This window comes from Orcinus orca, chromosome 8 (genome assembly GCF_937001465.1).
Source record: "Orcinus orca chromosome 8, mOrcOrc1.1, whole genome shotgun sequence".
In the NCBI taxonomy this organism is placed as follows: Eukaryota; Metazoa; Chordata; class Mammalia; order Artiodactyla; family Delphinidae; genus Orcinus; species Orcinus orca.
Genome location: NC_064566.1, coordinates 94,242,594 through 94,268,117, shown reverse-complemented (window position 1 = coordinate 94,268,117; position 25,524 = coordinate 94,242,594). Strand labels below are relative to the sequence as shown.

General features: G+C 51.7%; 1 protein-coding gene across 1 annotated transcript in view; it reads left to right on the top strand.

Moving 5' to 3' along the window:
• DSCAML1 (DS cell adhesion molecule like 1) overlaps positions 1–25,524 on the top strand; it is a 342,760-nt gene that overhangs the window by 274,470 nt on the left and 42,766 nt on the right. The window contains exons 12-14 of the mRNA XM_004273352.4: positions 17,513–17,712; positions 18,319–18,415; positions 19,004–19,132. Coding sequence (XP_004273400.3) covers positions 17,513–17,712; positions 18,319–18,415; positions 19,004–19,132 — 426 coding nt within the window. The remainder of the gene's footprint in view (positions 1–17,512; positions 17,713–18,318; positions 18,416–19,003; positions 19,133–25,524) is intronic.

The window sequence follows — 25,524 nt, the reverse complement described above, 5'->3', positions numbered from 1 at the left end:
GTTTGCTAGTATTTTGTTGAGGATTTTTGCATCTATATTCATCAGTGATAATAATCTGTAATTTTCTTTTTTTGTAGTATCTTTGTCTCGTTTTAGTATCAGGGTAATGGTGGCCTCATAGAATGAGTTTGGGAGTGTTCCTTCCTCTGCAGTTTTCTGGAAGAGTTTGAGAAGGATGGGTGTTAGCTCTTCTCTAAATGTTTGATAGAATTCACCTGTGAAGCCATCTGGTCCTGGACTTTTGTTTGTTGGAAGATTTTTAATCACAGTTTCAATTTCATTACTTGTGATTGGTCTGTTCATATTTTCTGTTTCTTCCTGGTTCAGTCTTGGAAGGTTATACCTTTCTAAGAATTTGTCCATTTCTTCCAGGTTGTCCGTTTTATTGGCATAGAGTTGCTTGTAGTAGTCTGTTAGGATGCTTTGTATTTCTTCGGTGTCTGTTGTAACTTCTCCGTCTTCATTTCTAATTTTATTGATTTGAATCCTCTCCCCCTTTTTCTTGATGAGCCTGGCTAATGGTTTATCAATTTTCTTTATCTTCTCAAAGAACAAGCTTTTAGTTTTATTGATCTTTGCTATTGTTTTCTTTGTTTCTATTTCATTTATTTCTGCTCTGATCTTGATGATTTCTTTCCTTCTGCTAACTTTGGGTTTTGTTTGTTCCTATTTCCCTAGTTCCTTTAGGTGTAATCTAACCTTACACCGAAAGGTTTATTTGAGATTTTTCTTGTTTCTTGAGGTAGGCTTGTATTGCTATAAACTTCCCTCTTAGAACTGCTTTTTGCTGCATCCCATAGGTTTTGGATCATCATGTTTTCGTTATTTGTCGTTAGGTATTTTTTTATTTCCTCGGTGATCTCTTGGTTATTTAGTAACTTATTGTTTAGCCTCCATGTGTTTGTGTTTTTTACGTTTTTTTCCCTGTAATTGATTTCTAATCTCATAGCATTGTGGTAGGAAAAGATGCTTGATATGATTTCATTTTTCTTAAATTTGCCGAGACTTGATTTGTGACCCAAGATGTGATCTATCCTGGAGAATGTTCCATGTGTACTTGAGAAGAAAGTGTAATCTGCTGTTTTTGGATAGAATATCCTGTAAATATCAATTAAATCTATCTGGTGTATTGTGTCATTTAAAGCTTGTGTTTCCTTATTAATTTTCTGTCTGGATGATCTGTCCATTGGTGTAAGTGAGGTGTTAAAGTCCCCCACTATTACTGTGTTACTGTCGATTTCCTCTTTCATAGCTGTTAGCAGTTGCTTTATGTATTGAGGTGCTCCATGTTGGCTGCATATATATTTATAATTGTTATATCTTCTTCTTGGATTGTTCTCTTGATCATTATGTAGTGTCCTTCCCTGTCTCTTGTAACATTCTTTATTTTAAAGTCTATTTTATCTGATATGAGTATTGCTACTCCAGATTTCTTTTGATTTCCATTTGCATGGAATATCTTTTTCCATCCCCTCACTTTCAGTCTGTATGTGTCCCTAGGTCTGAAGTGGGTCTCTTGTAGATAGCATATATATGGGTCTTGTTTTTGTATCCATTCGGCAAGCCTGTGTCTTTTGGTTGGAGCATTTAATCCATTCACGGTTAAGGTGATTATCGATATGTATGTTCCTATTACCATTTTCTTAATTGTTATGGGTTTGTTTTTGTAGATCCTTTTCTTCTCTTGTGTTTCCCACTTAGAGAAGTTCCTTTAGCATTTGTTGTAGAGCTGGTTTGGGAGTGCTGAATTCTTCTAGCTTTTGCTTGTCTGTAATGCTTTTGATTTCTCCGTCAAATCTGAATGAGATCCTTGCTGGGTAGAGTAATCTTGGTTGTAGGTTCTTCCTTTTCGTCACTTTAAATATATCATGCCACTCCCTTCTGGCTTGTGGGGTTTCTGCTGAGAAATCAGCTGTTAACCTTATGGGAGTTCCCTTGTATGTTATTTGTCGTTTTTCCCTTGTTGCTTTCAATAGTTTTTCTATGTCTTTAATTTTTGTCAGTTTGATTACTATGTGTCTTGGCGTGTTTCTCCTTGGATTTATCCTGCCTGGGACTCTCTGTGCTTCCTGGACTTGGGTGGCTATTTCCTTTCCCATATTAGGGAAGTTTTCGACTATAATCTCTTCAAATATTTTATCAGGTCCTTTCTCTCTCTCTTCTCCTTCTGGGACCACTATAATGTGAATGTTGTTGTATTTAATGTTGCCCCAGAGGTCTCTTGGGCTGTCTTCATTTCTTTCATTCTTTTTTCTTTATTCTGTTCTGTGGCAGTGAATTCCACCATTCTGTTTTCCAGGTCCCGTATCCGTTCTTCTACCTCAGTTATTCTGCTACTGATTCCTTCTAGTGTATTTTCCATTTCAGTTATTGTATTGTTCATCTCTGTTTGTTCTTTAATTCTTCTAGGTCTTTGTTAAATGTTTCTTGCATCTTCTCAATCTTTGCCTCCATTCTTTTTCCAAGGTCCTGGATCATCTTCACTATCATTATTCTAAATTCTTTTTCTGGAAGGTTGCCTATCTCCACTTCATTTAGTTGTTTTTCTGGGGTTTTATCTTGTTCCTTCATCTGGTACAAAGTCCCCTGCCTTTTCATTTTGTCTATGTTTCTGCAAATGTGGTTTTCCTTCCACAGGCTGTAGAACTGTAGTTCTTCTTGCTTCTGCTGTCTGCCCTCTGGTGGATGAGGTTATCTTGCTGGCTGTGTTTTGATGCCACTACTGCACAGGACTCGGCAGCCCCCTTGTGCTGCAGGTTACCTGATTAGATAGGTCCTATTGCATCTCCCAGGCTCCCCTCCTCTCTGTGAAATCTCCAGTGATGGGGCCAAGGCAAAGCCCTTGGCCAATTAAACCCATAAGGACTCTTTGTTTGGTCTGAGTTTTGATTTGTTTGTTTAGCAAAATGTCAGACCAATTAAAGCCAGATCCAGGAGCCCTCCCGAGCAACTGCACAGGCAACTGCAGAGTCACAGATTCAGGAGGGAGGAGAGGAGGAGCCAAGTGGGGATTGAGGAAGTGGGGAAGGGGGGTGTCCACCCTGGTGAAAGGAAGCCCCAGGCCTGAGTAGACCAGGTCACCCACCAGGGGTTCACCACTGGTGCAGAGGTCAGGATGCAAAACCTTGGAAAGATAACTGTGTATCCGATGACCTGAGGTGGTCCTAATTTCAAATTTGCCCAAAGGAATCTCCTCCTTGTCAGGCAGAAGCAGCACCTCCCTCAGGCCTGGTGACTGGGGCTCCTGCTCTAGAGGGCCTCTTCTGTCCTCCTCAGCACCCACCCTTCCCACAGGGCAAGGAGTCTCCAGCCAAAGGACATGCCCCCCCAGAGCCCACAGCTCCCTTTCTAGACCAGGCTGGATGCATCCTTTCACCAGGCCAGGCTCCCTCCTGCAGCCCCCACTGAGCACTGGCCAGGAGGTCAAGCCATGGGCCAGCTTGGGCTCCCCCGCCCTGTGTAGGACCCAGGGAGGCCAAAATGAGTAGAAGGCTTAGGGAACAGGAAGGCCTTGACCGGGGAGATGAGAGTCCTGACCTCTTGTCCCCCACCTCCCCCACTGCTTCTGGGTGAACTGGGGTCAGTCACTCCCTCTCCCTGGGACTCAGTCTGCTCCTGTGCTCAGAGGAGTCACGATTCTTCTCTCCCTCTCCCTCAGCCCCCAAGGCATTAACAGAGCTCAACGAGTGGGTGACATTTGCTGTGCCAGTGCAGACCTGGCAGGGAGTGTGATCACAGTTCCAGAGCCTATCTTTCAGGAGCTGGGGCCTTTAGTGTTTTAGGGGTTTATTTTAAAAAGCAAGTCTAAATCAGAGAAACATGGGAGATCATACTGACCTCCAAAGGCAAACAGTATCATTGGAGCAAATTACGTCACATCAAAACCCACCCCCAAAGGAACCTTTGTACAAAGGTTTTAAGGTAGGGAAAAAAGGTCTCCATGTGAAACAACCCCCCAACCCAGTGCCACCCCCTCTCATCATCACAGCAAGCCAGGTCCCCTGACAGCAGGAGAGATTTTAGTGAAGGGACAGGAATGAACCTGCCTGTACAACCTCCATTCCCAGTTGGAAAACTCCTGTCCTACGCCCTCATCTGGGCCCTTACGTCCTTCTTGGAGGCTTTGGGCAGTGGTGGCACAAAGCACACCACCACCACTCCACCGTCACCCCTGCAGTCAGTGCCCATGACCGTGAGCATGGCAGACCTTCCAGATGGATCTGGGCTCTAAGGGATCATCTGAGGCTTTCCCTACATTCAGCTCCAGCAGGTCTGGATGTTAATAACAAAATTTGTAATAACAAAATTACACTCATTGTACTTGCCAGCCAAGGAAAACGTGCCAGTAATTTCGAGGCACAAGGGAGTCAGGGCTATCACTGGGTGCCTCCGTTTCCTAGATAAGAAAATGCAGACAGGCCAAGAGCTACATTGGTGCCTCCAGACCCTGCCGTAAGTGGGGAGCCCAGAACTGCTCCCCTCTGTTGTGATCAAAGCCCCTCTGAATGGCAGGGGCGGAATAAATTATTGGATCGGTCAAGCCATACACATGTACTTCCTGAGAAGCCCCTATGTGTCCAACGTGGCCTCAAGGTCTGCGAAAGAGAAAACAGCAAGAGTAAGTCACCACCCCTGCCCTCAGGGTGCTTACAAACTAGTTAGGAAGCTGGCACTCACCTTCAGGAAGAGAGGCAAGATAGCGTGCTAAAAGGTCCGCTTCATTTTCTGATTGTTTATACTAATAGGGAAAAAAACCCATTTTTTTGTGTGCATTGATTTTGTACACTTAAATCTTGCTAAATTCACTTTAATAAATACAAATCATCCAGACTGGGAAATTTTAAAAAATAAAATAAAAAGGTCTGGGGTTACACGTGCAGTCCCGGGTTTGAGAAGGGAAAACCCAGTGTGGACAGACATGGTCAGACAGAGCTTTCTAGGGGAGCAGGACTCGGGTGGAACCTTAGGAATAGGTAGGGTTTGGATCAACAAAGGGAAGAAAGGAGGACGGGCAGGTGGAAGGCGTGGGAGGCGGTGGGGAGGACGTCTGATAGGAGGGCTGGGGATGAGGGGATGGGTAGTGGCGCTGAAGTCTGGATGTGCTCCTCGGGTCTTGAGCAGGGAATGGAGAGAAAGGGGGAGCCTAAGAGTCGCTGAGAAGGAACAGGTGCCAGCCCGGATGATGGACTGGGAAAAGGATGGGGGAGAGTCAAGGGCTCCAGACTAAGGGATAAGTATGACGGTGCCACCAGTAAAAATGAAGGAGGTGGCAGGACTTCCCTGGTGGCGCAGGTGTTAAGACTCTGCGCTTCCAGTGCAGGGGGCCCGGGTTCGATCCCTCGTCCAGGAACTAGATCCCGCACGCGTGCCACAACTAAGAGTTCACGTGCCACAACTAAGACCCAGGGCAACCAAATAAATAAATATTTTTCAAATTATTTTTTTAAAAAAATGGGAGTGGAGAGATGACATGTTTGCTTCGTGCTGGGGGTGCCCTGATGCAGCCGAACCCTGGCTGCCTTTCTGCCAGGATTTCTACTCAGAGGAGTGTGCTGGACCCAATGAGCCCTACAGCTCCCACCTCGCCAGGTGACTCAGGAGTCATTGTGTGACTAACAGCTGTCCTATCCTGGGCCGGGAAGGATGACACGGATGGGCTTTCCCCGGCAGCCCAAGCCCTGACCCCAGCCCCGCCCAGTCCTCAGGACACCGTCAGGCTCCCACGTGGGCCTCTCAGGTCTACGGAGACTTGAGACCTGGCAAAGTCGAGATTCGGAGAAAACTTTCTCCTTGCACTGCTCATGGGCAGCGGGTGTGCATCCCAGGGCCAGGTGCTGGGGTGGAAGTTGCGGGGAAGGGCACTGTGGCCCGGGCACACCCCTGCCACTGCTCACCTGCTGCCAGCCTGTCCGTGGCGCTGGGGGTGTAACGGGGGTGGGCTCCCCACAGAGCAGAGAGGGTAAAGCCCACAACCTCCCACCTCAGAAAGCCCCCGCCAGCTCCATGGGGACAGGCTGTGGCTGTCCTCCTGGAAACCCTGCACAGGGAATTTCTGTCACACACTGGAACCTTGTATTCGTTCCCTAGGGCCCCTGTAACAAAGTACCACACACTGGGTGGCTTAAAGAACAGGACTGTATTCTCTCACAGTTCTGGGAGGCTAGGAATCCCAGATCAAGGTGTGAGCAGGGCTGTGCTCTCTCCGTAGGCTCTCAGGGAACACGTTGTCTTGCCTCTTCTGGGGGCTGCCAGCCATCCTTGGCATCCCTTGGACTGTAGATGCATCCCTCCAGTCTCTGCCTCTGTCTCCCCGGGTGTCTTCAAACCATCTTCCCTCTGTGTGTGTCTCCCTTCCCCTTCTTATAAGGACACCAGTCATATTGGACTAAGGGCCCATCCTACTCCAGTAAGACATCTTAATTATATCTGCAAAGATCCTATTTCCAAATAAGGTCACATTCACAGGTCCTGATCTCAGGTGGCCTCGGCCTGCAGCAACTTGAAGCAGGATTTCGATTCCCAGCCAGAGATAGAGTTCGGGCAGCGGCAGTGAGAGCGCTGAATCCTGGCCACCAGACCACCAGGGACCAGTGGCCAGCGACAAGGCCCTGGCCCGTCAGCTATGAAGAAATGAATTTCCACACAGAGACGGAAAGTAGTGAAGCAAGTAAAGTGTTTATGAGGAGGAAAAAGTGTGCAATACATGTGGATAGACACATGGGCGGGCCTAGAGAGAGAGAGTCGCTCACTCGTGGTAGTCTGAATCACTTTTATGTGGCATTTCTTCTGGGTCTCCTTTGGCCAGTCATCTTGCTTTGCCTGGTTCTGAGTCCGTATTTGGTTTATCTCAGGGTCCTCCCCTGTGTGCGTGCGCATCTCTTAGCCAAGATGGATTCTAGTGAAGAGGCCTAGGGGTAGCTGGCATCACTTACTATGGGGTGGCGCCCCCTCCCTTTTTGACCTCCACGGAGCCTTTCTGCGCATGTGTAGTTGGGAAGGGCTCCTTGATTTCGAGAATGAGGAATATGTGGTCTCTTATCTTCCATCTGGGCAGGGCCCAGCCTCCTCCATCATCCTGCTTTTATGGAGTTTCTGCTATTATGGAGTTTCTGTCCACAGGGGAGAAACTGTTCAGCCCGGGGCCCATCTATCTCCTGCCTTAGTACCAGGATCTAGGACTGGACATATCTTTTTGGGGGACACGATTCAAACCGCAACGATCCCCAAGCCCAGTGATTTATTATCCATAACTGCATGCTTTCCAGAACTCTGGAAGCTGAAGTGCTGTCCTTTCCAATATCCTACAACTGCCTTTGTCTGAATGCAACCAGTCTCCTAACAGAAACTCCTTCTTTGTTGAGAGTCGACAAGCCAAGCTTCTCCTGTGCACTAACCCTGGAGCAGTGGTCAGCAAACTGACCAAGGGCCATAGCCAGCCCGCCACCTGCTTTGCTGGAGCCCAGCCACGTCCATTCCTCATATCCTATTGTCCATGGCTGCTTTCGAGCTACAGCAACTGAGTTGAGTCGTTGAAACAGAGACCTATGGCCTGCAAAGCTTAAGACATGTGCTGTGGGTCCTTTGCAGAAAAAGTTTGGTGACCCCAGCTCTAGGGTATTCACAGCAATGACCCCTAAATACTACCTTCCAAGTAATTACAGAAAGATGGTGGTGTCTCCTTTTGTCTCTGAAAGGATTCGGATATTCAGGGTCATTTCAGAGTTGAGTGTTTTCTCATCTCTAAGATGGGAATAAAAACACGACCCACCTCCTAGGGTTGGGGGGTGGATTTAATGAAATAATTCATGTAAAGCATTAACCAGGGTGCATGGCACATAATAAGCATTCAGTAGACATTAGCTGTTTTCATTATTACTACCACTTTTCCGAGATTCTGGGCAGAGTAGAAGACCAGAGGCAGTGGAGGACCGAGTCCTACCCTCATGTGAGAATAATACCCCCACCTCCCGGGCCCCGACCCTGTGCTTATGCTCCTTGGCGAGCAGTCAAGAGAGGGACTGACTGATCCATGTTATGGCCGGAGAAAGCAAGACCTGGTGAGTTTGAGGGTCTCAGCTGGGCCCACCGTGCAGCAGAAACAGGGCTTCGGTCCAAGTCTCAAAGGCCCCACAGCTGTCCCTGACCCGCGTCCCACCCCCTTCACACATACACTGTTTGTCAGTTCTGCTCCCCACGTACACGGGCAGTGGACAGTTAGGGTCCCCTGGCACCTCCCCACCAGCTCTCAGAGCCGAGGCTGATTGCTTCCATGCAATTTGAATTAATCTCATGCTTCAGGTGGAGCCTGGCTAATCAGGGGAGACAAGAAGCCGAAGTGGGTGCGATCAAATTAACAATGCTAGGCCCTGGCTCTTTAAGAAGGGAAAAACAAGGCAGGCACCAGAAGGCTCCCCCAGCACCAGCCCTTCCCCAGGGGAAGCCTGGAGCGGCTGCCAGGGCTGAGCGCAAAGAGCTTCTCCCACCCACCCCGCCCCTCCCCAGGCAACCACCCCAGATGCCAACAATGCCCCTTTGTGGCAGCTTATCTCACGCTGCCAAACAGGGCTGCGTTTCTTGTCAGGATCTTGTTAACAAGGAGCAGAGACACAAGCCTTGGGAGGGAGGGAGGGGAGTGGGCTGAGCTGGGGGGAAGGAGGGGCCCACTCACCTCAGATGGGTGCCTGTAATCCTTTTGGAAACAAAAGGAGATGAGAGCCTCTGAGCTGGGAGGTTCCCTTCTCCCACGGCAAGGTGGTGTGCAGAGCTGTCTAGAGCCTTCAGGGCACACGCTGTCCCCTGGAAGAGCCTCTCCCAAAGGCAAGGAGGAGGACATCCAGTAAAGCATTTTAGTGTGCCAGAGAAAGCATCCTTTTTAGCAAAAAAACTCTACGAGACTCTTGGAGAGATTTCAGTTGGACTCTCAGAAGGACTTCCTGAGAGAGTCAAGTCCCATCCTTAAGGTTGGTGAAGAACACCCTGACTTTGCTGCCCTTCCTCCAACCTTATCGGCCTTGAGGTTGTCCTGCCTGAGGCGGCGGAAGGGCCAGAGGGATATCCACTTGAATGGGGATGGAAGAGAAGGGTCATCCAGCACTAGGGCTCTTCCCTCAGACCCTGTGAAAAGCTCCTCGACCCCCTCCCCCAGGCCACCCACCTAGAAGAGCAGAACAGCCTAACACCTTGGTGTCCGGGTTCCCAGACCAACCTGCTTCACCCCCAGTTTGGCTGCATTTCTCTTCAGAGAGGCTGGACTCTTTGCACTCCCATTCTGCTCCCCTGCCTCCTGCCCTTCTCTGACCAGTGTCACATCATGGCTAAAACCACAGATGCCCTGAATCCTGGCTCTGCTGCCTACTAGCTGTGTGGCCTTGGGCAATTTACTTCTCTAAGCCTCAGTTTCCCCATCTGTAAAGTGGGAATAAAAACAGGGTTGTTCTGAGGATTAAATGAGTTACCGCATGTAAAGGAGTACAGAATAGTGCCTACAAATAGTAAGCCTGCAATAATGTGAACTTCTAGGGTTATCACACACTGGTGCCCACGAATGGGGTTAAGAAGTACCCCAGGCTTCCTTTTGGAATGCAACATTCCACACCTCTTTCCCATTTTATCAGGCCTCTCCCAACAGCTGGTGGCATTCATGTCCTTCTTCTTCCACGTCCTCCTTCCTGCATACACTGCTCTCCGCCTTTGGGTATTCGTAACTGAATCTTCCCTCCCTGGTGACTCGGGGACTGTCAGAAACACCAGCTGAGCTCCAATCATCAGGCGGAAGAGAGGGAGGGTGACAGAGACAGAGAAGGCCCGAATCACCGCCCCCCTAACTCCTGCCCCCAGCCCCAGCTGGCCCTGGACTGACCTCCTGCCCCACGGGCCCAGCCCTCCAGTTCTCAGCCTCCTGCACTGCCCCCAGGATTCCTCCACATCGTGTCATTCCCACCCAGCTTCCTACTTCTGGGACAAAGCCCAAGGTGGGAGAATAGTCCACCAGGCAGAAGGAGAAGGCTGGATGAAAGCAGAGGAAAGGGCGCCGGTGAACTGTCAGGGGACTTGGGGCTGCTGCTTCTTGCCACTCACCAGCTGTGTGACTTTAGACAAAACGCTTAGCCTCTCTGAGCCTCCATTTCCTCACTGATACTCTGGGGGCTAAAAGCCCCCAGGCTACCTCCTTAACAGGAGTGAAGCTCCTGATAAAGGATGTTCTGGTGTTCTGTAAACTGCAAAGATCAGCGCACCCCAGCTTATGGGTGGGATCCCCGAGAAGAGGGAAGCTGGAGCGGTAAAGGAGGGGCCGAGTAGGTGCAGAGTTCATAATCCCCATGGCCTAGAACTCCATCCCCAATCCTGGGGGTTGGTCAGAAAGTCTGTGGATGCTCGGGGAAGGGGTGGGGGGGAGTGAGGAAGCAGAGCTGTCTTGTGGTGTTTTAAAAATCTATCAGCTTCTCAAAATTTACATTTTATCAAATTAAAATGTAAATAGCAGCTGGTCCAGGCGGGACCTGGGGGTGACAGGAGCCGGCCTGTGAGTAATTTCACAGACAGAAACCGGTTACATCGGATTCTGACAACTGTCTTGTTTCTGAAATTGATTTCCTCTCCCCTCGGCTTGCTGCCCCAGGAGGGCCCTGGAGCGAGAGGAGGGGGTGAGTCCACTGTGGAGGCTGGTGCCTTTCTCCCCTCTGTGGCTTCAGCCAGTAAAGCCCCATTGGATCCAGGAGGAGGAAATCTGGGAGTTCTGGAGGGCTATAAGGCCGTGGCTTGCAAGCCAGTGGCCCAGCGAGGCTCCTCCCTGCCCTGGAGTGAGTCTGTGGACCAGGGCAGGCTGCCCCAGGGCACTGGGGGAGCCTGCCTTCTTTCCACAAAAACATGCTAAGTCCTGAACAGGGATGCTCCTACCCTGGAGTCTCACAGTCAGAGCCAAGGACACTGCAGTATGACATGTACCATGCCAGGGACACTCGATGCCCAGAGGAGGGGTATCTGCAGTGACATGGGGTGTCAGGGAAGGGCCCTGGGAATCATCAGGAAGCCCCTTTGGGTTCGACCAGAATTTGCCCCAATTTGGCCATGTGCAGTGCCGGCGCTATACCAAGTACCGGGGTTGTAAAGCTTTGAATAAGACTGGCCCAGCTCACCCCAGGGCCTTCCAGATCCCAGGGAAGAGCCCACCCTCCCCACCTAAAGGAGCTGTGTTGGAAGGAGCTATGTATTAAGGGGCAGCTCACCCACTTGGGTCTCCTCGATGCCCTTAAGCCCAGCCCCTCCCTGCTCCCAAGTCCCCAGAGAATCTCTTACTGCACCCCTCTTTTGTAAAAAGAAATTAGGTTTCCCTGGCTGTTAATTGAATTACACTGCAGGAAAGCAGAGAAGTTGTATCTCATTAAAGCCTCCTGTGTCCTACTGGAGCACTGTGTTGCCTTTGCGGCTGCTATTAGCACTTGTCACGCAGAACTCAGCCCTGTGCATACGGTCCCCGCCCCCTCCCTGGCTCTCCTGCCTGTTCCCCTAAAGCTGCAGTCCCTGACACCTGCCCTAGGAGAGGCCGGCTGAGGCCGCCCACCATAGAGAAGCCACAGCGTTTTGCTGACAACCAAATTCCATTTCCCAAAGCCAGATTCTTCGTGCATGCATGGCAGACAGACAGCCAGCCAGAGGTGGCCAGCCCCTACAGTAGGACAGTAGGACAGGCTTAAAGAGGGAAAAACTGCCTTCTTACTACCGTAAGACTTACTTCTCATGGCTGTTTTGGGGGAAGGCCAGTAAGTAATGAACCAAGAGGCCAAGGCATCCAGCAGACTGCCTGCTCCATCAGGGGCATTGTGGGCACAGGAAGGCCATGGCGCTTGGTCAAGAAATACATCAGGACCCAGGCTTTGGAGCGGCGGAATAATAACAGTACCTACCCACATGACTTAATTCATGTAAAGTACTAGAATACTGCCAGCACATGGTACATGGGAAGTTCCCAGTAAAAGGTAACCATAAAAGTGTGTGTGTGTGTGTGTGTGTGTGTGTGTGTGTGTGTGCGCGCGCGCGCGCGCGTGCGCATCTGTGCTCCTGTGGGTGACTGCACACGAGCATCTCTCTAGGGAATTCCTGGGGTCTGCCTTCACCCAGGAAGTGCTCTGGAGCACAGCCAGGTCTCGGAGCAGTGAGGATTCAACTGTGTTTACCCCTGTGATTCAGTGAAGCAGAGTGACTTTGTGGTCCAGAGCAAGAAGCAAGAGAGATGGAGGGACGAGGAGAGCAGATAGGGCGGGCACCTGCTGCCCCGGGGGCTATTAGGGGGCTGCAGCAGCCAGGAGGGCGGAGGCCCCTGGTCTGTGGGCTCAGGAGGGCACCCAGGCCCTTGGAGGCCTGGACAGGGTCTGGGGGAGGGGCACAGTGACAGAGTCCCCTGTTCTGGCATTGACAGGCAGACTGCGTAGGGCAGGAAGAAAAGAGGAAGCAGGTCCTCTGATTCTTGCCCAGGATGAGGGGCTGAAGACCGCTATACGCAAGAAGAGTATGATCACAGAATCCTCCCATAACAATGAGCCGGATTCTCAGACCATCTTTCCTCTCTCCTGAGACCCGGACACCCGCAGGGGCCCAAAGACATGGAATCTTCTCTGCGCTGTCCTGGAATCTTCTCCACGCTGCCCAGGTGGTCTAGGATGGGGAGCTCCCTGCCTCCGCGGCAGCCCTTTCCCTAAACAGCCAAAACTACTGGAAAATTCCTTCTTAAGCCAAACAGGAGGTCTGCCTTCCCCCTTTTGAAGAGCTGTTGTGCCATGTCCCACCCAACTCCCTGTAAGTTACACGCTCCCAGTTTCCAGCCACTCTTCAAATGGCATGGCTTGAAGTCTGTCCATCTTCCTGGTCGCACTCCAGCTTGTCAATGTCCTCCATCAAGTAGAGAGCCCAGAACGAGACGTGATGTTTCACGAGTAATTTAGAGCTTGTCATTCTATGTTCTGAAGACCTGGGCGCTAGTTCTCCTGGCATCAGTTCACCTTCCACCATTAGTGTTAGAGCTTCGTACGTTATGTATCGCCTCTCCCATCTGTCCACTCTTAAGAAGTGTTGCTGTTTATTAGTATGACCGGGGCAAATCACTTCCCTGCGTGGCCTCAGTTTCTTCATTTGTAAAACGAAGGGTCTGTGTAGATGATCTATACCTGTGCCCTTCAGTAGAAACAAAATGCAAGCCTCCTATGCAATTTAAAATCTTCTAGTTGTCACATGTTCAAAAAAGAAACAGGTGAGATTCACTGTGATAGTATATTTTATGTAACCCAATATATCTAAAATATTAACATGTAATCACCATAAAATTATTAAGGAGGTATTTTACATTTTTCTTCCTGTGTGTACAGGAAGTGTGTACTTTACAGTCACAGCACATCTCAGTTTGGACCGGCCACCTTTCTAGTGGCCAATAGCCGTGTGTGGCTAGTAGCGACTATGCTGAACGTTATGTGGGCTGTGCAACTCTAGGACTCTGCGATTCTGTAAAATAGATGGCAAGTAACATCTTAAGGTGTGCGTGTATTTATCTGATGCTTTTCTTGGAACAGGAGAGGAGCGTGAGACGCTTGGGGTGGGAATAGTACCCATAATGAGCCTGAGGCTTGGAGAAGTCAAGTAGCCCATATTAAAGACCACATAGCTGGGTAGAAACACGTCCGTCTGGCCCCCAAGCTCTTCAAGCTGGGTGGGGTCCACAGAAGCAGTATCTTCTTCTTCGCAGAGGAGCTCCCCTGAACCTGCCCTGAGCCGCGGGGCTGTGAGGAGAACATCGGGTTCTGCTGCATGCTGTTTGCTGCCATAACAATGGTGAAGGGAGCCCACCCCCTGGCCCCAGGTGTGGTTAATACTCAGGGCTGAAGGACCAAGTGGGTTCTTGAGGCCCTGTGGCCTCTGGTTGCCCCTGTGTCTGTCTCTTTGAACAAACCTGATTGGGAAGACCCTGTGAGGTGGGACTGGCGTGTATGAATACACAGGTTGTGCACTGCTCAAAGTTACATAGCCTAAGGGGCAAGTAAAGTCTGGAACCCAGTCCCTGCTCCACTGGCCAAGCTGCGGCTCCCGGCACCATGCTGCATCCAGCCAGAGGGGTGCCTTTATAATTCACACACAGGCCCTGGACAGGCTGGTACAGCCCTACCTGGAGAGCAAAACAGGGATGAGCTGCCAGTTTCTCACTCCGGTGCAGAGCCTTGAGGTCCTCCTACCAAAAATGAAGGCTCATCATTTCCCCTTCCTTCTTTGGACCTGTGACCTACGCTGAGGCTTGACCCTGCCCCCATCCCCCTTCACACGCGCGTGCACGCTCACGCACGTGCACACACACCCCCCTCAGCATGAACACCCCCGTCTCGTCTGTGGCTTCAGCGGCAGCCTCCTCTTGAGAGCTAGGCCTCCGCTTCCCCAGGAAGGCCTCAGGGCTCAGACCAAGCAAGGGTGCCAGGCCCCAGTCTCTGACCATTCACTTTGCGGGGAGCAGAAACAGCTCATGCGCCCCTCCCGCCACATCCCGGCATTTCAAGCCTCCGGGAAAAATGGAGGCTTCTGCAATGCGAGGCCCGACTTGTTGATGTAAAATCTTACTCTATATTCCACCCAGGTTTATACGAGTGAATTATGCAAATCTTTGATAGAAAAATATTCCTCCGCACATCCTTGCGAGTGTAAAACCTTAGTCAATAATTCATACTCGCATGTCTCTGACTGCAGCCTTTTTCTTCATTATAACCTGCACCTTGTTATTTGTGTTCCACGTTTTATTGTATACTGGCGTGATGCCGTGCATTATAAAATGCATCTGCTTCATTATATGATGAGCCGGGGCTGGGGACTGTGCTGAGATGCTGGTGCAGGGGCCAGGGACCAGAGCTGCCCTCAGGATCCAGTCCCACATGACAGAAGGCAGAGGAGGTGGCTGGCTGCATGGTGACTTCAGGGAATGCCAGAAACCACCCTTCATCCCCCAGACCTGTTCCAGATGTCCCCTCACCCGCTGACTGGCGTCTCAGGTCACACTATTACAGCTCCATGCCTTCCTTCCTTTCTCCAAAGGCTTATTTGTCCTTAGAAGTCAGAGGACCCTGGAGAGTTTGCTGGGAAGAATGTTGTCTGAGTAGGTGTTTAAAACTGGAGGGGAGGGCTTCCCTGGTGGCGCAGTGGTTGAGAGTCCGCCTGCCGATGCAGGGGACACGGGTTCGTGCCCCGGTCCGGGAAGATCCCACATGCCGCGGAGCGGCTGAGCCCATGAGCCGTGGCCACTGAGCCTGCACGTCCGGAGCCTGTGCTCTGCAACGGGAGAGGCCACAGCAGTGAGAGCCCCGCGTACCGCAAAAAAAAAAAAAAAAAACTGGAGGGGAGGGAATTCCCTGGTGGTCCAGTGGTTAGGACTCTGAGCTCTCACTGCAGGGGGCCCGGGTTCAATCCCTGGTCAGGGAACTAAGATCCCACAAGCCAAGCAGGCAGCCAAAAACAAAACAAAACTGGAGGGGAGAAAAATCCTGAGGATGCTAGGAGGGAAAGAAAGGGGCATCCACAGAAGTGGAGCAGGGATGCGTTGCCCCAGAGGGGAGCCTCCGGGGTGGGGGGGTGTAAAGAGAGAGAAGACAGAGCATCCTCTTGTCGCATGGCCCAAGCAGGCCGGTGAGGGGGTGGCTGTCTACTCTGCAGACCTCAGTGTGAGCAGGGGTCCTTCCCGCAATGCGGGGGTGGGAAATGCTGTCTGATTATTGCAGTCAGCTACAGTGCCCCCTAATGTGTGTACTCCAGCATGGCTCATGGGCACTCCTCTGGAGACGAGAGCCCTGGGGACCTGTACTCTAAGAGGCAAAGTTTCCCAGGAAAGTGGTGAGGAAATGGCAAGGACAAGGACAGTCCTCCAGCTGCATCAGATCTCTTATCTCTCTGGGATCTGCCCTGCACATCGCTGCCTCTGAGCCTTTGCTCCAGCAGTTTCCACCGCTTAGGGGACCCTTTCTCCCCGTGTGTATCCTGCCACGTCAGATGGTGAGCACTTCTCCTAGCACAGTGCTTTGCAATCTTTCCTGGAACTGCTACTGTGTTGTCTGTTCTCGCCACTGCAGCGAAGCTCCCTGAGATTGGGTCTGTCCTGCGCACTGTTGGTTCCAGAACCCAGCATAAGGTCTGGCCCCTAGTAGGTGCTCCATCAATGCTCGTTGAAAGGCTGGGTGATACCTTCCCTGACACTCCTCCGCCAAAATTAATTTCTCCTGATACCTCCTTGAAAAACTCATCCCATTTTCCTATTTTCATGTTGCTCGCACAGGTGCCTACCTCCTCCTCCCCTTCCCCCCCCTCCCAGGAGGCAATGACCCCGTCTCCCCCAAGCCTGGCACCATGCCGCGTAATGGCATAGGTGCTGGATGCATGTTTGTTGAGTTGATGGGGGAAAAAGGGGACAGGATGTCACTGGCCCGAGACCATCTTTCCCTCTACCCCACCCTCCTCCTGCTGCTGCCCATGGTGCTAAGGCCTGGAGGAGGGTCGGGATTGAGATGCCTCTTGTGAGGGCAGTGGGCGGGCTCTCCTGACGGCCAGCCAGGGCCTTGGTTGTTTCATGACGATTTTCTCAGGTCATTGGTTGGGGGACGGGGGATGGGGGAACCTGTTAGTGGGCTTGAAGGTTCTTAACTACGGTGCTGCTAGCCAGGGTTTTCTGTTGCATTTTGTTTGGAAGAACAGGAGAGTTTCTCAGCTGTCTGGGAGGGGCCTGCTGCCTAGAAGCAGGGGGTAAGCCAGCTGACCGCTGTGGAGAGAGCTCGAGCCATGGACACAAAGCAGAGGCACCAGGCGTGTAACCCAGGGTCCACAGGCCTCCCCACCAAAGGTGCATGGATCCAATTCAAGGGCTCCGTGAATTGGGGCTGGGGTAAAATGGCATATTTTTTTTCACTAACTTCTTTTTTCACTAACTTAACTGAAATTTTGTACTTCTTCCATTTTGAACGTAAGCAACAAGCCACAGCAGTAGCAGCACCTGTGACTGTGACCAATAGGTATTTTCATATCGCAACCCTGGCAGATACCCCAAAATATCATTTGTGCTCATCACTGTTACAAAATCGTTCGAATACAATCCAGCACTAGATCTTATTTCATAAAGAGGATACAGAACATATGTGATATACTGTATCAAAAGTTTGCTTTTGAATGTTCATATTGGTATAACCATACTTCAGCATATCTGGTTTCCTTTGTCATTTTATGTATATTACGCATTTTAAAAGATTCTGAAAAGGGGTCCATGGAATATCAGAACCCCTGGTGAAGAGAGAGGCTGCCCCAGTCGTGGGTGGGCTGGGGAGAAAGGGACAGGCAGTGGGCTTTTCTGTACCCTCCCCCAACCGTTACTAGACCCTCTCGCTGGGCATGAGGTGCTCTGTGGGGAGGGGCAGCGGGGGGCGGGGCCTCGGCGCTGGGCACGTGCTCTCCCCGGGCTGGCCTCCCTCGCCCTCACTGGGACCTCCTGGGCCTCCTCCCTCCCCAGTCCCGGCCATGATCACCTCCCACCCCAACACCACCATCGCCATCAAGGGCCACGCGAAGGAGCTCAACTGCACGGCGCGGGGAGAGCGGCCCATCATCATCCGCTGGGAGAAGGGGGACACGGTCATCGACCCCGACCGCGTCATGCGGTATGCCATCGCCACCAAGGACAACGGCGACGAAGTGGTCTCCACGCTGAAGGTGAGCACCCACGCCCCAGTCTCAGAAAGTGGGGAGCCCACAGCTATTGCATCTGTATCCAAAGGAGGTGAATGGGGAGTCTGGGAGCCCCTCCTCCACCCCAAAAACTACCTCTCCCTTTCCCTCCTTCATCCACCAACCTCTGCCTTAGAACCTCACTCTATCCCCTTTCTGACAACTCCTCACCTTTAAATGTGTGGAATCCCCAGCCCCTCCTTCCCTCCCCCCAGGATGCCCTCAGCCCTCTCCCTCCCTCCTGGACCCTCTCAGCCCCTCCCTCTATCCTGGGTCCCCCCCCCTCAGCCCCTCCCTCCCTCCTGGACCCTCTCAGCCCCTCCCTCTATCCTGGGTCCCCCCCCTCAGCCCCTCCCTCTTTTGGAACTCCTCAGCTGGCCTCCCTGCAGGGACTCTTCCACACTTCCATCCTTTGAACTTTCTGGAAAGAGGAGCCCTTGACAAACCCCTGGTGGATCCTCTCCCAGAAGAAGGTGGCCTTGCTGATCCCTGGCTAGATGGGCCCCCTTCAGCAGACCAGCTCTAAAAGACTCTCCCCATTCCTCCCTCTCTCCCTGCCGCTGCCCTCTGCCCCTGCTGGCTGCCTCCCAGCTCAAGCCTGCTGACCGTGGGGACTCTGTGTTCTTCAGCTGCCATGCCATCAACTCGTACGGGGAGGACCGGGGCTTGATCCAACTCACGGTGCAAGGTACCTCACCTGCCCCACGCCCCCAGCCCCTTCCCCTGGGACCCCGGCGCTCACTGCCAACTCCTCTCAAGAGCAGGGACACCGCCCACATCTAGCGGAGGCTGACCAGAAACAGCTCTGAGGCAAAGCTCCATCCACCCTCCTTCCTGCCCAGAGTGGGGTGATAGGGTCTTTCCAGGCACACTGCATACAGCGAGGTTTGCAATGGCTGCGGCCCATGTGGAGCTTAGCTGCTCCCAGAAGTGGAGGGCCTGGATTTGTGGGTGCAGACCCTGCAGGAGGTATGGGAAGGGAAAGTCAAGCTGGGAAAAGTTGGGAGCTCTGCATGGGGGAAAGTAGGAAAGGGGCTAAGGAAGAGAGGGGAGCAGAGCAGGAACCGAGCAGGCCCCCCTCTGCCTCTGAGCCCTGCTGCCGGGCACCCTTCACCCCCTCCTGCCTTGCCTGAACTCCAGGGCTCAGGGCCCTTGGGTGGATCACAGGTGACATGGATCCCCCAGGGCAGATCCCTGGTCCTCTGTAGGGGTCGGCAAGAGGCCAAGCTCTCTGCTGCCATCCTCACTTCTGCCCCCTTCCCCTGCCACCCCCCAGAACCCCCCGACCCCCCAGAGCTGGAGATCCGGGAGGTGAAGGCCCGGAGCATGAACCTGCGCTGGACCCAGCGATTTGACGGGAACAGCATCATCACGGGCTTTGACATTGAATACAAGAACAAATCAGGTGGGTGAGGGCTGGACCTGCTGTGACCCCTTGCACCACGTGCCGGGACGGTGCCCCTCTGTGGGACAGCCCCTGGGTGTCAGGGCTGCCCATCTAAGGCAGACACACAAGCCCCTGTGTCTTCCAAAGGGAGCAACACTGGTCACTGGTTAGGAGCCCTGGGGGCAAACAGGGGGACCCTCAGTTGATGGGGAGGGGGTGTCAGCCCCTTTTTCCCAGGACTGTCCCTGGGCAGGTCCATAGGGTGGTTTGATTTAAAGCAACTTAAAGGCCCTGAGCCAGGGGGCTATGGGCTGTATCTGTGGGGTCAGAGACAGCACAGTTTCACTGGGTCATCTAGGCACTCCTGGTTTGGGATGATGGGGGTGCTTGGGAGTCAGAGAGCTGGTCCTTGCCAAGAATGAGTCACTGGGGGATGGGAGTCCCTGGAAAAGCATAGATCTAAGTTTCCTCCTCCAAGAAGCCCTCCCAGATCCCTCCCTTGGGACCCTAGCTAGCTCCTGAGGCTGCCCGCCACTGTGAAGCCATGTAGAGCAGAGTGAACAATGGGCCCCTAGGTCTCTGGGGAAACAAGGGACCCACAGTCATGTGGCAAGAATGGCAAGGAGGGGACAAGAGGCCAAGCCAAAAAAGAGCAATCATGTTTGTATCTGTGTGACTCTCTCTAGAAGGTACAGCAACAGGGGGCTGCCCCCTCACTCCCAGCACAGGAGTGAGGGAACGAGAAGCATGCTCCTCCTCTTGCGTTCTTTCATACCTTCGGAATTCAAGACCATAAGCCCAGAAACGCTTTTCAAAATAATCTTAAAATAAAACACAGAAAGAGAGTCTGGAAAACTCAAGCCGCCCCAGCCTGCTTCTCCCACCAACTCCAACTCATCTTCCAGGTCTTAGCGTAGATCCCAGGTTTTGTTTCCTCAGAAGCTTTCCAGACCCTTCCTCTCTTCCTTAGCATAGCACATGGTCATTGCAGCTGGCTGTCCACTCCCCTAGGGTGACAACCCCTGGCATGGCGTCCACAGCAGATCTCTGAGCTGTATTCGCCTCTTGAGAAGCCACCGTGTCCGGGGCACTGGGTTCGTCATCCTTGATACAGGTTTCGGCAAGGAGGGGCCCTGCCCTCAGAAGCCTACAGTTCAGTTGGGGAGAAAAGTCAGCTCGCAGCCAGCGCCCCTGGGAGGTCGCTCTCAGTGCAGGAGGCGGGCCGTAGAGAGGAGGAGGGGCTGTGCCCACAGGGGTCGTCAGGGAAGCATCTCTCCGGTCCCTGTAGACGCTCCACTGAGCTGGGAGAAGATGGAACGCTAACAGGCCTAGATTCAGGGAGATGGGAACGGCCAAGCCCCAGCAAGATGCAGTGCTCTCCAGGGAGCAGCACGTCTAGCAGAGGGTTCACAGACCCAGTTCCTGGTCAACAAGACTAAAATGTGCTCTGGGCTCCGGGTTAGGGGAGCGGGGGCAGCTCTGGGCTGAGCTTTGACTTCCTTGGGGAAGGTCATTGAGAGCTACTAGCAATGCCTGAGGTCCCAGAGAGAGACTTGGCATGGCACCTTGAAAAGGGTCATCAGGTGTCAACAGGAAGGGGAGGCGTCCAGAAGCTGAGTGAGCAGGCTGCCGCAGCCCTGCATCTGGGACAGGTGATGAGCAGCGGCAGGGCCTCAGTGGAGGCAGAGGCCGCGGGGAGGAGAGGAAGCCCACTGTGTTCATCTCACACCTCGAGGCTTCCCGAGTCTGGGCACAAGCTTCCCAGGAGCCAGAAAGATGGGCCAGCATCTCCCTGCCTGGATGATGTGGCCTGTCGGGGGCGGGGAGTGGATGCCTGGGCTGTCACTCGGGCCTCTCCCCTATTGCTCCTTTTGACTGCCCCCCTGCCCTCCTCCCCCATGCTGCCCCGTTGCCCACCCGGCCCCCTCCACTGGCCACCCTCCAATGTGTGGAAACCTTTCCTGGGGCACTGCTCAGCAGGGCGAAGCTGAGAACATCACACATCTGGACAGCGGTGCAGAAGGAGAGGTGGGCAGGGAAGATGCTATTTTCAGAGCTCATCCACATCTTCCCCCCACCCCCTCTGGCTCTCCTGAAAGATGAGGAATGGCCATACCCCACCCCAGAGCCAGGATGGATGGCAAGGTAGAGAGGTGGGTAATGAAAACTCAACCTCAGACTCTCCCATCCACAAGGGCTTTGCACCTGTAAAAGAAAAAAAAAAAAAGCAAAATAAATCACAGGATCGAGAGCACAGAGAAGCTGGCTGGTCCTTTCTCCTGTCTTTAGGTAGGACTACTCCAGGCCACCCCACTCAGACGGGCATCTATCCTGGCACTTAGGAAAAGGAATCCCGTGGGAACTGCAGTGACTTACCATATTGGAGTCAGGCAGAGGCTGTGAGCATAGCACAGCTTCCTTGTCTGTGAGGGGGAAACAGTAATGCCTACCTTGTGGGATTGCTTTGAGGAATAAAGAGAAAGCATCTAGCATGGGGCTATAGTCAACCTTTAAAAGATGTAAGTTCCTCTCCTTCTAACTCAAATACTTCATGCGGCAATTTATAGTCCTATGGGACTTGCAGGCTGAAATATGTGTCTGTCAGTCAGCAACATGTACTGAGTGCCAATAATAATCTTGCAGAATCATGCACCCGCCATGTGGTAGGGAAAGAGAAAGAACAAGGAGACAGAGTGTTGCCCTTGGAGCTTACAATGCAGTTGGAGTGAGAATAAACACTGTGTACACACGCTCGCATGCACATACATACACACACACACACACACACACATGAAGGCACTTCCAGGACCATTACAAAGCATTATCCAATCACGTGTAATACACCACAAACTGAATTACATGAGAACTGTAAAAGGTATCCTAGGGAACGGATGGATGACCCAAAGGAGGGAGGGGCATGTGTGTGTGTGTGTGTGTGTGTGTGTGTGTGTGTGTGTGTGTGTGTAAGTAGATCTTCTGCCTGCAGGTGGAATAGTAGAACAAGAACAATTCTCAAAGCAGAAGACTTGGGTTGACCAAGTGTCAGGGCTGTATGATGTTTAGCAAGCAACTTAAGGTCTTTGGGCATCTCTACCTATCAGTGGAGACAATAACACGTAATCCAAGGTGGCTGTAGGGATTACGTGAATGTGATGGCTTATGTGCATGTGCCTAGCACAGAGCCTGACACAGAATAACCCTCCATGGGTCCCCATCCTGTGCCCCACTCTCCCTTCCCCTCTTCCTCTTGCCCCAGACCACACCCATCCTGGGTCTGGACCATCTGCTCCTGACCCCCTTCTGTGTTACAACTGTGCCTTTGCCAGGTTTTCTGCCATGTTGCTCATCATGCTAATTTTCCAAGGGAAATTACCAAGTCTGCCCTTTCTAAGCCATCCCGCTCACGCTGACTTCTCCTGGCCCCAGGCAGCAGAGTAATAATACATGAATGCTGAATGATAAATAGCACCGTCCACACAAATTTATCAGATGGCGCCGTGCAGATTTAAACATGCAGACACCACATTTCACCCCTGTTTTCCAAGCAAGGAGCAGGGATGGGTTCTTTGAGGATGGCCCTCCAAGCCCAGAAGGCAGCCTCGTGGTGCGCGCCGTCAGCCACCATGGGGTAAGCCAGCCCGGTGTGGCGTGGCGTTCTGTGTGAGCTGGAGTGGGGCTGTGAGAGGGTCTGGTGTTGGGATGTGGTGAGTGGTGGTGGTGACCCAGGAAACCTTTTCTCGGTGCTGCGGAGATTGCTGTGGTGGGCTCAGAGCTGTGATGCAAGGAGGAAATCAGAGATGCAGAATGGATTTGTTTCCCAAGCACAGGCAGCTAAATGCTCCAGACGTGACTTTCGTCCAAACTGCTCCCCCTTCTACAGTGAATGTGTCCCCTGAAACACCAAAGGCCCCGGGTCCCCTCCCAGCAAGCAGCCCACAGAGTGGAAGGCACTGACATCTCCCCAGCCACTTCCTTAGTTTTTAAGAAGAATATTTTGCATCATAAACCCTTTGATGAAGAAAGGGAGAGAGAGCCCTTAATGAAATATGTTAATCTGGGTAAGCCAGGCTTATATGAAAGGGAATATTAAAAGAGACAATGTTCACCAAAGCCAGCTCAGTACTCTGAGAGCTGAAAAGGAAAGGGAAGAAAATAGGGCCCCTGATTTCAGCTATTCAGGTCAGAGAGATGGCAGTGATCAAGTATGGAAAATCAGCTAGAGACCTCCAGATTTGACTCATGCGTTAGCCTGCAGGCGCTATGGGGAGAGAGCCATTTTGTGGCAACATCAAAGATGATTTGGGAACACAAGGGCAAATCCACCTGGAAATGACTGGCAAAAGCAGAACAAAAAGAGGCCACTCTCTGGGGCATCCCCCCCCCCCACCGCAACCTTCCTGTGACTGACAGTTGAAGGAGGCAAGGGAGGGAAAGGCAAAGGGTATTTCTTGTGACTACAAAATGCAGAGGAACTGCAAGTCCAAAGTCCAGGACAACGAAGTGGCTCTGATCTAAAACCAACAGTGGGTTTTAAGTGCCCAACGCGTGCCAAGTGGGCAAGATGGGCAAAGTTTTAGACATGGTTCCTGCCTTCAGGGAGCTTATCTGTGTGTAGATGGAAATAGAAGCCACTGGTGGGAAAAGTGTATGGAGTGAGAGGAGAGCCTAGGATGGAGCCTTGAGGAACTCGAACCGTTAATGGTAAGGTTAAAAAAGATGCACCTGCAAAGTGAAGAGATGACCCAAGAGAATAGGAAAAGCTAGAGAGTGTTTTAATAGGAAACCCAAGAGAAAAGTGTTTCGGGAAGGGAGAGGTCTAAGCGTTGAACACACCTGAAAGGCCAAGTGAGAAATCGGCCTTGATGACGTGAGCATCACCTATACAGTGGAGATATGGTGCTGATGTCATTGGAAGGAGGGAAGAGTAAATCGTGTCCATCACTGCACCTGGCACATCACAGGTGCTTGATAAATATTAGCACCTCTTTTCTTTAGCCCCTCTGTTTTCAGACACATCATGTGGTCTCCTTCCTCTGCCGCACTCATCAAAAATGAATGCACTGACTCGTGATCACTCTCCCTCTCCTATAAACACAGGCAAATCATATATGATGTGTGAGCTGGCACCAGCTCCCAGAATGCCGCAGAGAGAAGTGAACACCTGCCTCCGCACGCTAGCCCATTTCCTCCCAAACCAAAGCAGTACCCACGGCAGTAGGAGCTGCATATTTGCAATTCTGGCTTAACCTGCCAGCCAGAGTGACTCTTGGGCAGTTGGGGTGTTTTAAATGACAAGGAGAAAATACTGTTTTTCTGAGCATCCACTGTCTGCCATTTGTGACTTTGGCTCATGAAACCAAAGAATTAAATGCAAAACTGCAGATGGGGAGCTGGGCCAGTGCCCTTCACAGATGCCAAGCCTGTGTAGCTAAAAGTGGTGTTTTGAAAAACGTCAAGACCTCAATTAACCAGAACCTGGGGGGATGGGATAGTCTCTTCGAGTGAACCAATTCTCCTAATTTACCAGGCATTAGCTTAAAAAAAGTCTTCCTAAAATCTGTTCTAGAATGTGCTAGCCTCCCTCCCTGATTTACGGGTCAAACTGTAGTGAATACAGTTTAATCTTGTCTACTGAGAATTTTCAGGATCCTCTACTGTGGATTTAAAAGACATGGAAAATTAGACTGAACAGTCACATCAGGACGCGCCCTGGGAAGATTTCTAAGCCCCACTATCAGCTAGTTTCCTTGTGCTTTGCCTTTTTGTTTCTTTTCAAAGCAAAGTGCCAATAACGTAATCTGGTTATGAATTCTGCGTTTGGAAGGTCCTAGGCTGAGGCATTGCTGTGACTGCAACCCCTTCCATGTCTGTCTGGGATCCCCTGGTAGGTGCACAGCACAAATACATTGAATGCATGACTGGATTCCTCTGGAGGTGCAGAGTGTTTACTGTCACAGTATCCCTGAGTGGTATTTATCTGGTATTTTTCACATTCTACAGTTTTGCTAAACATTAGCCCTGCAATGGGCTGTCAGTCCCCCTGGATGAATCGGGAACATGCTCATCCCTTTGTTGGCTTCTGACTGTAAAGACTCAGAGACCATTCTCTTGCTGGTGAGAGAGAGGGTAGGGTTTGCCTAGGGACTCTGGCACGTGGTTTGTCCCCCCTGACAGCCCAAGAAACAGTCAAGACCACCACCACACAAATGCACAGGGAAAGGCAATCCAGAAGCACACATAGGAGGAGAAAGGGGTATAAGACTTGGTGTCCCCCTTTGCACTGGGATCATGTGTTGAGGGGGTGTCTCACAGTTATAACAGGTCTCTGATGTGGTCTGAGAAACCAGGAACAAGGGCACTGGCCAATCAGACCCTCAGGAATAGCAAGCAAATGGTGATCTTGGAAGGGA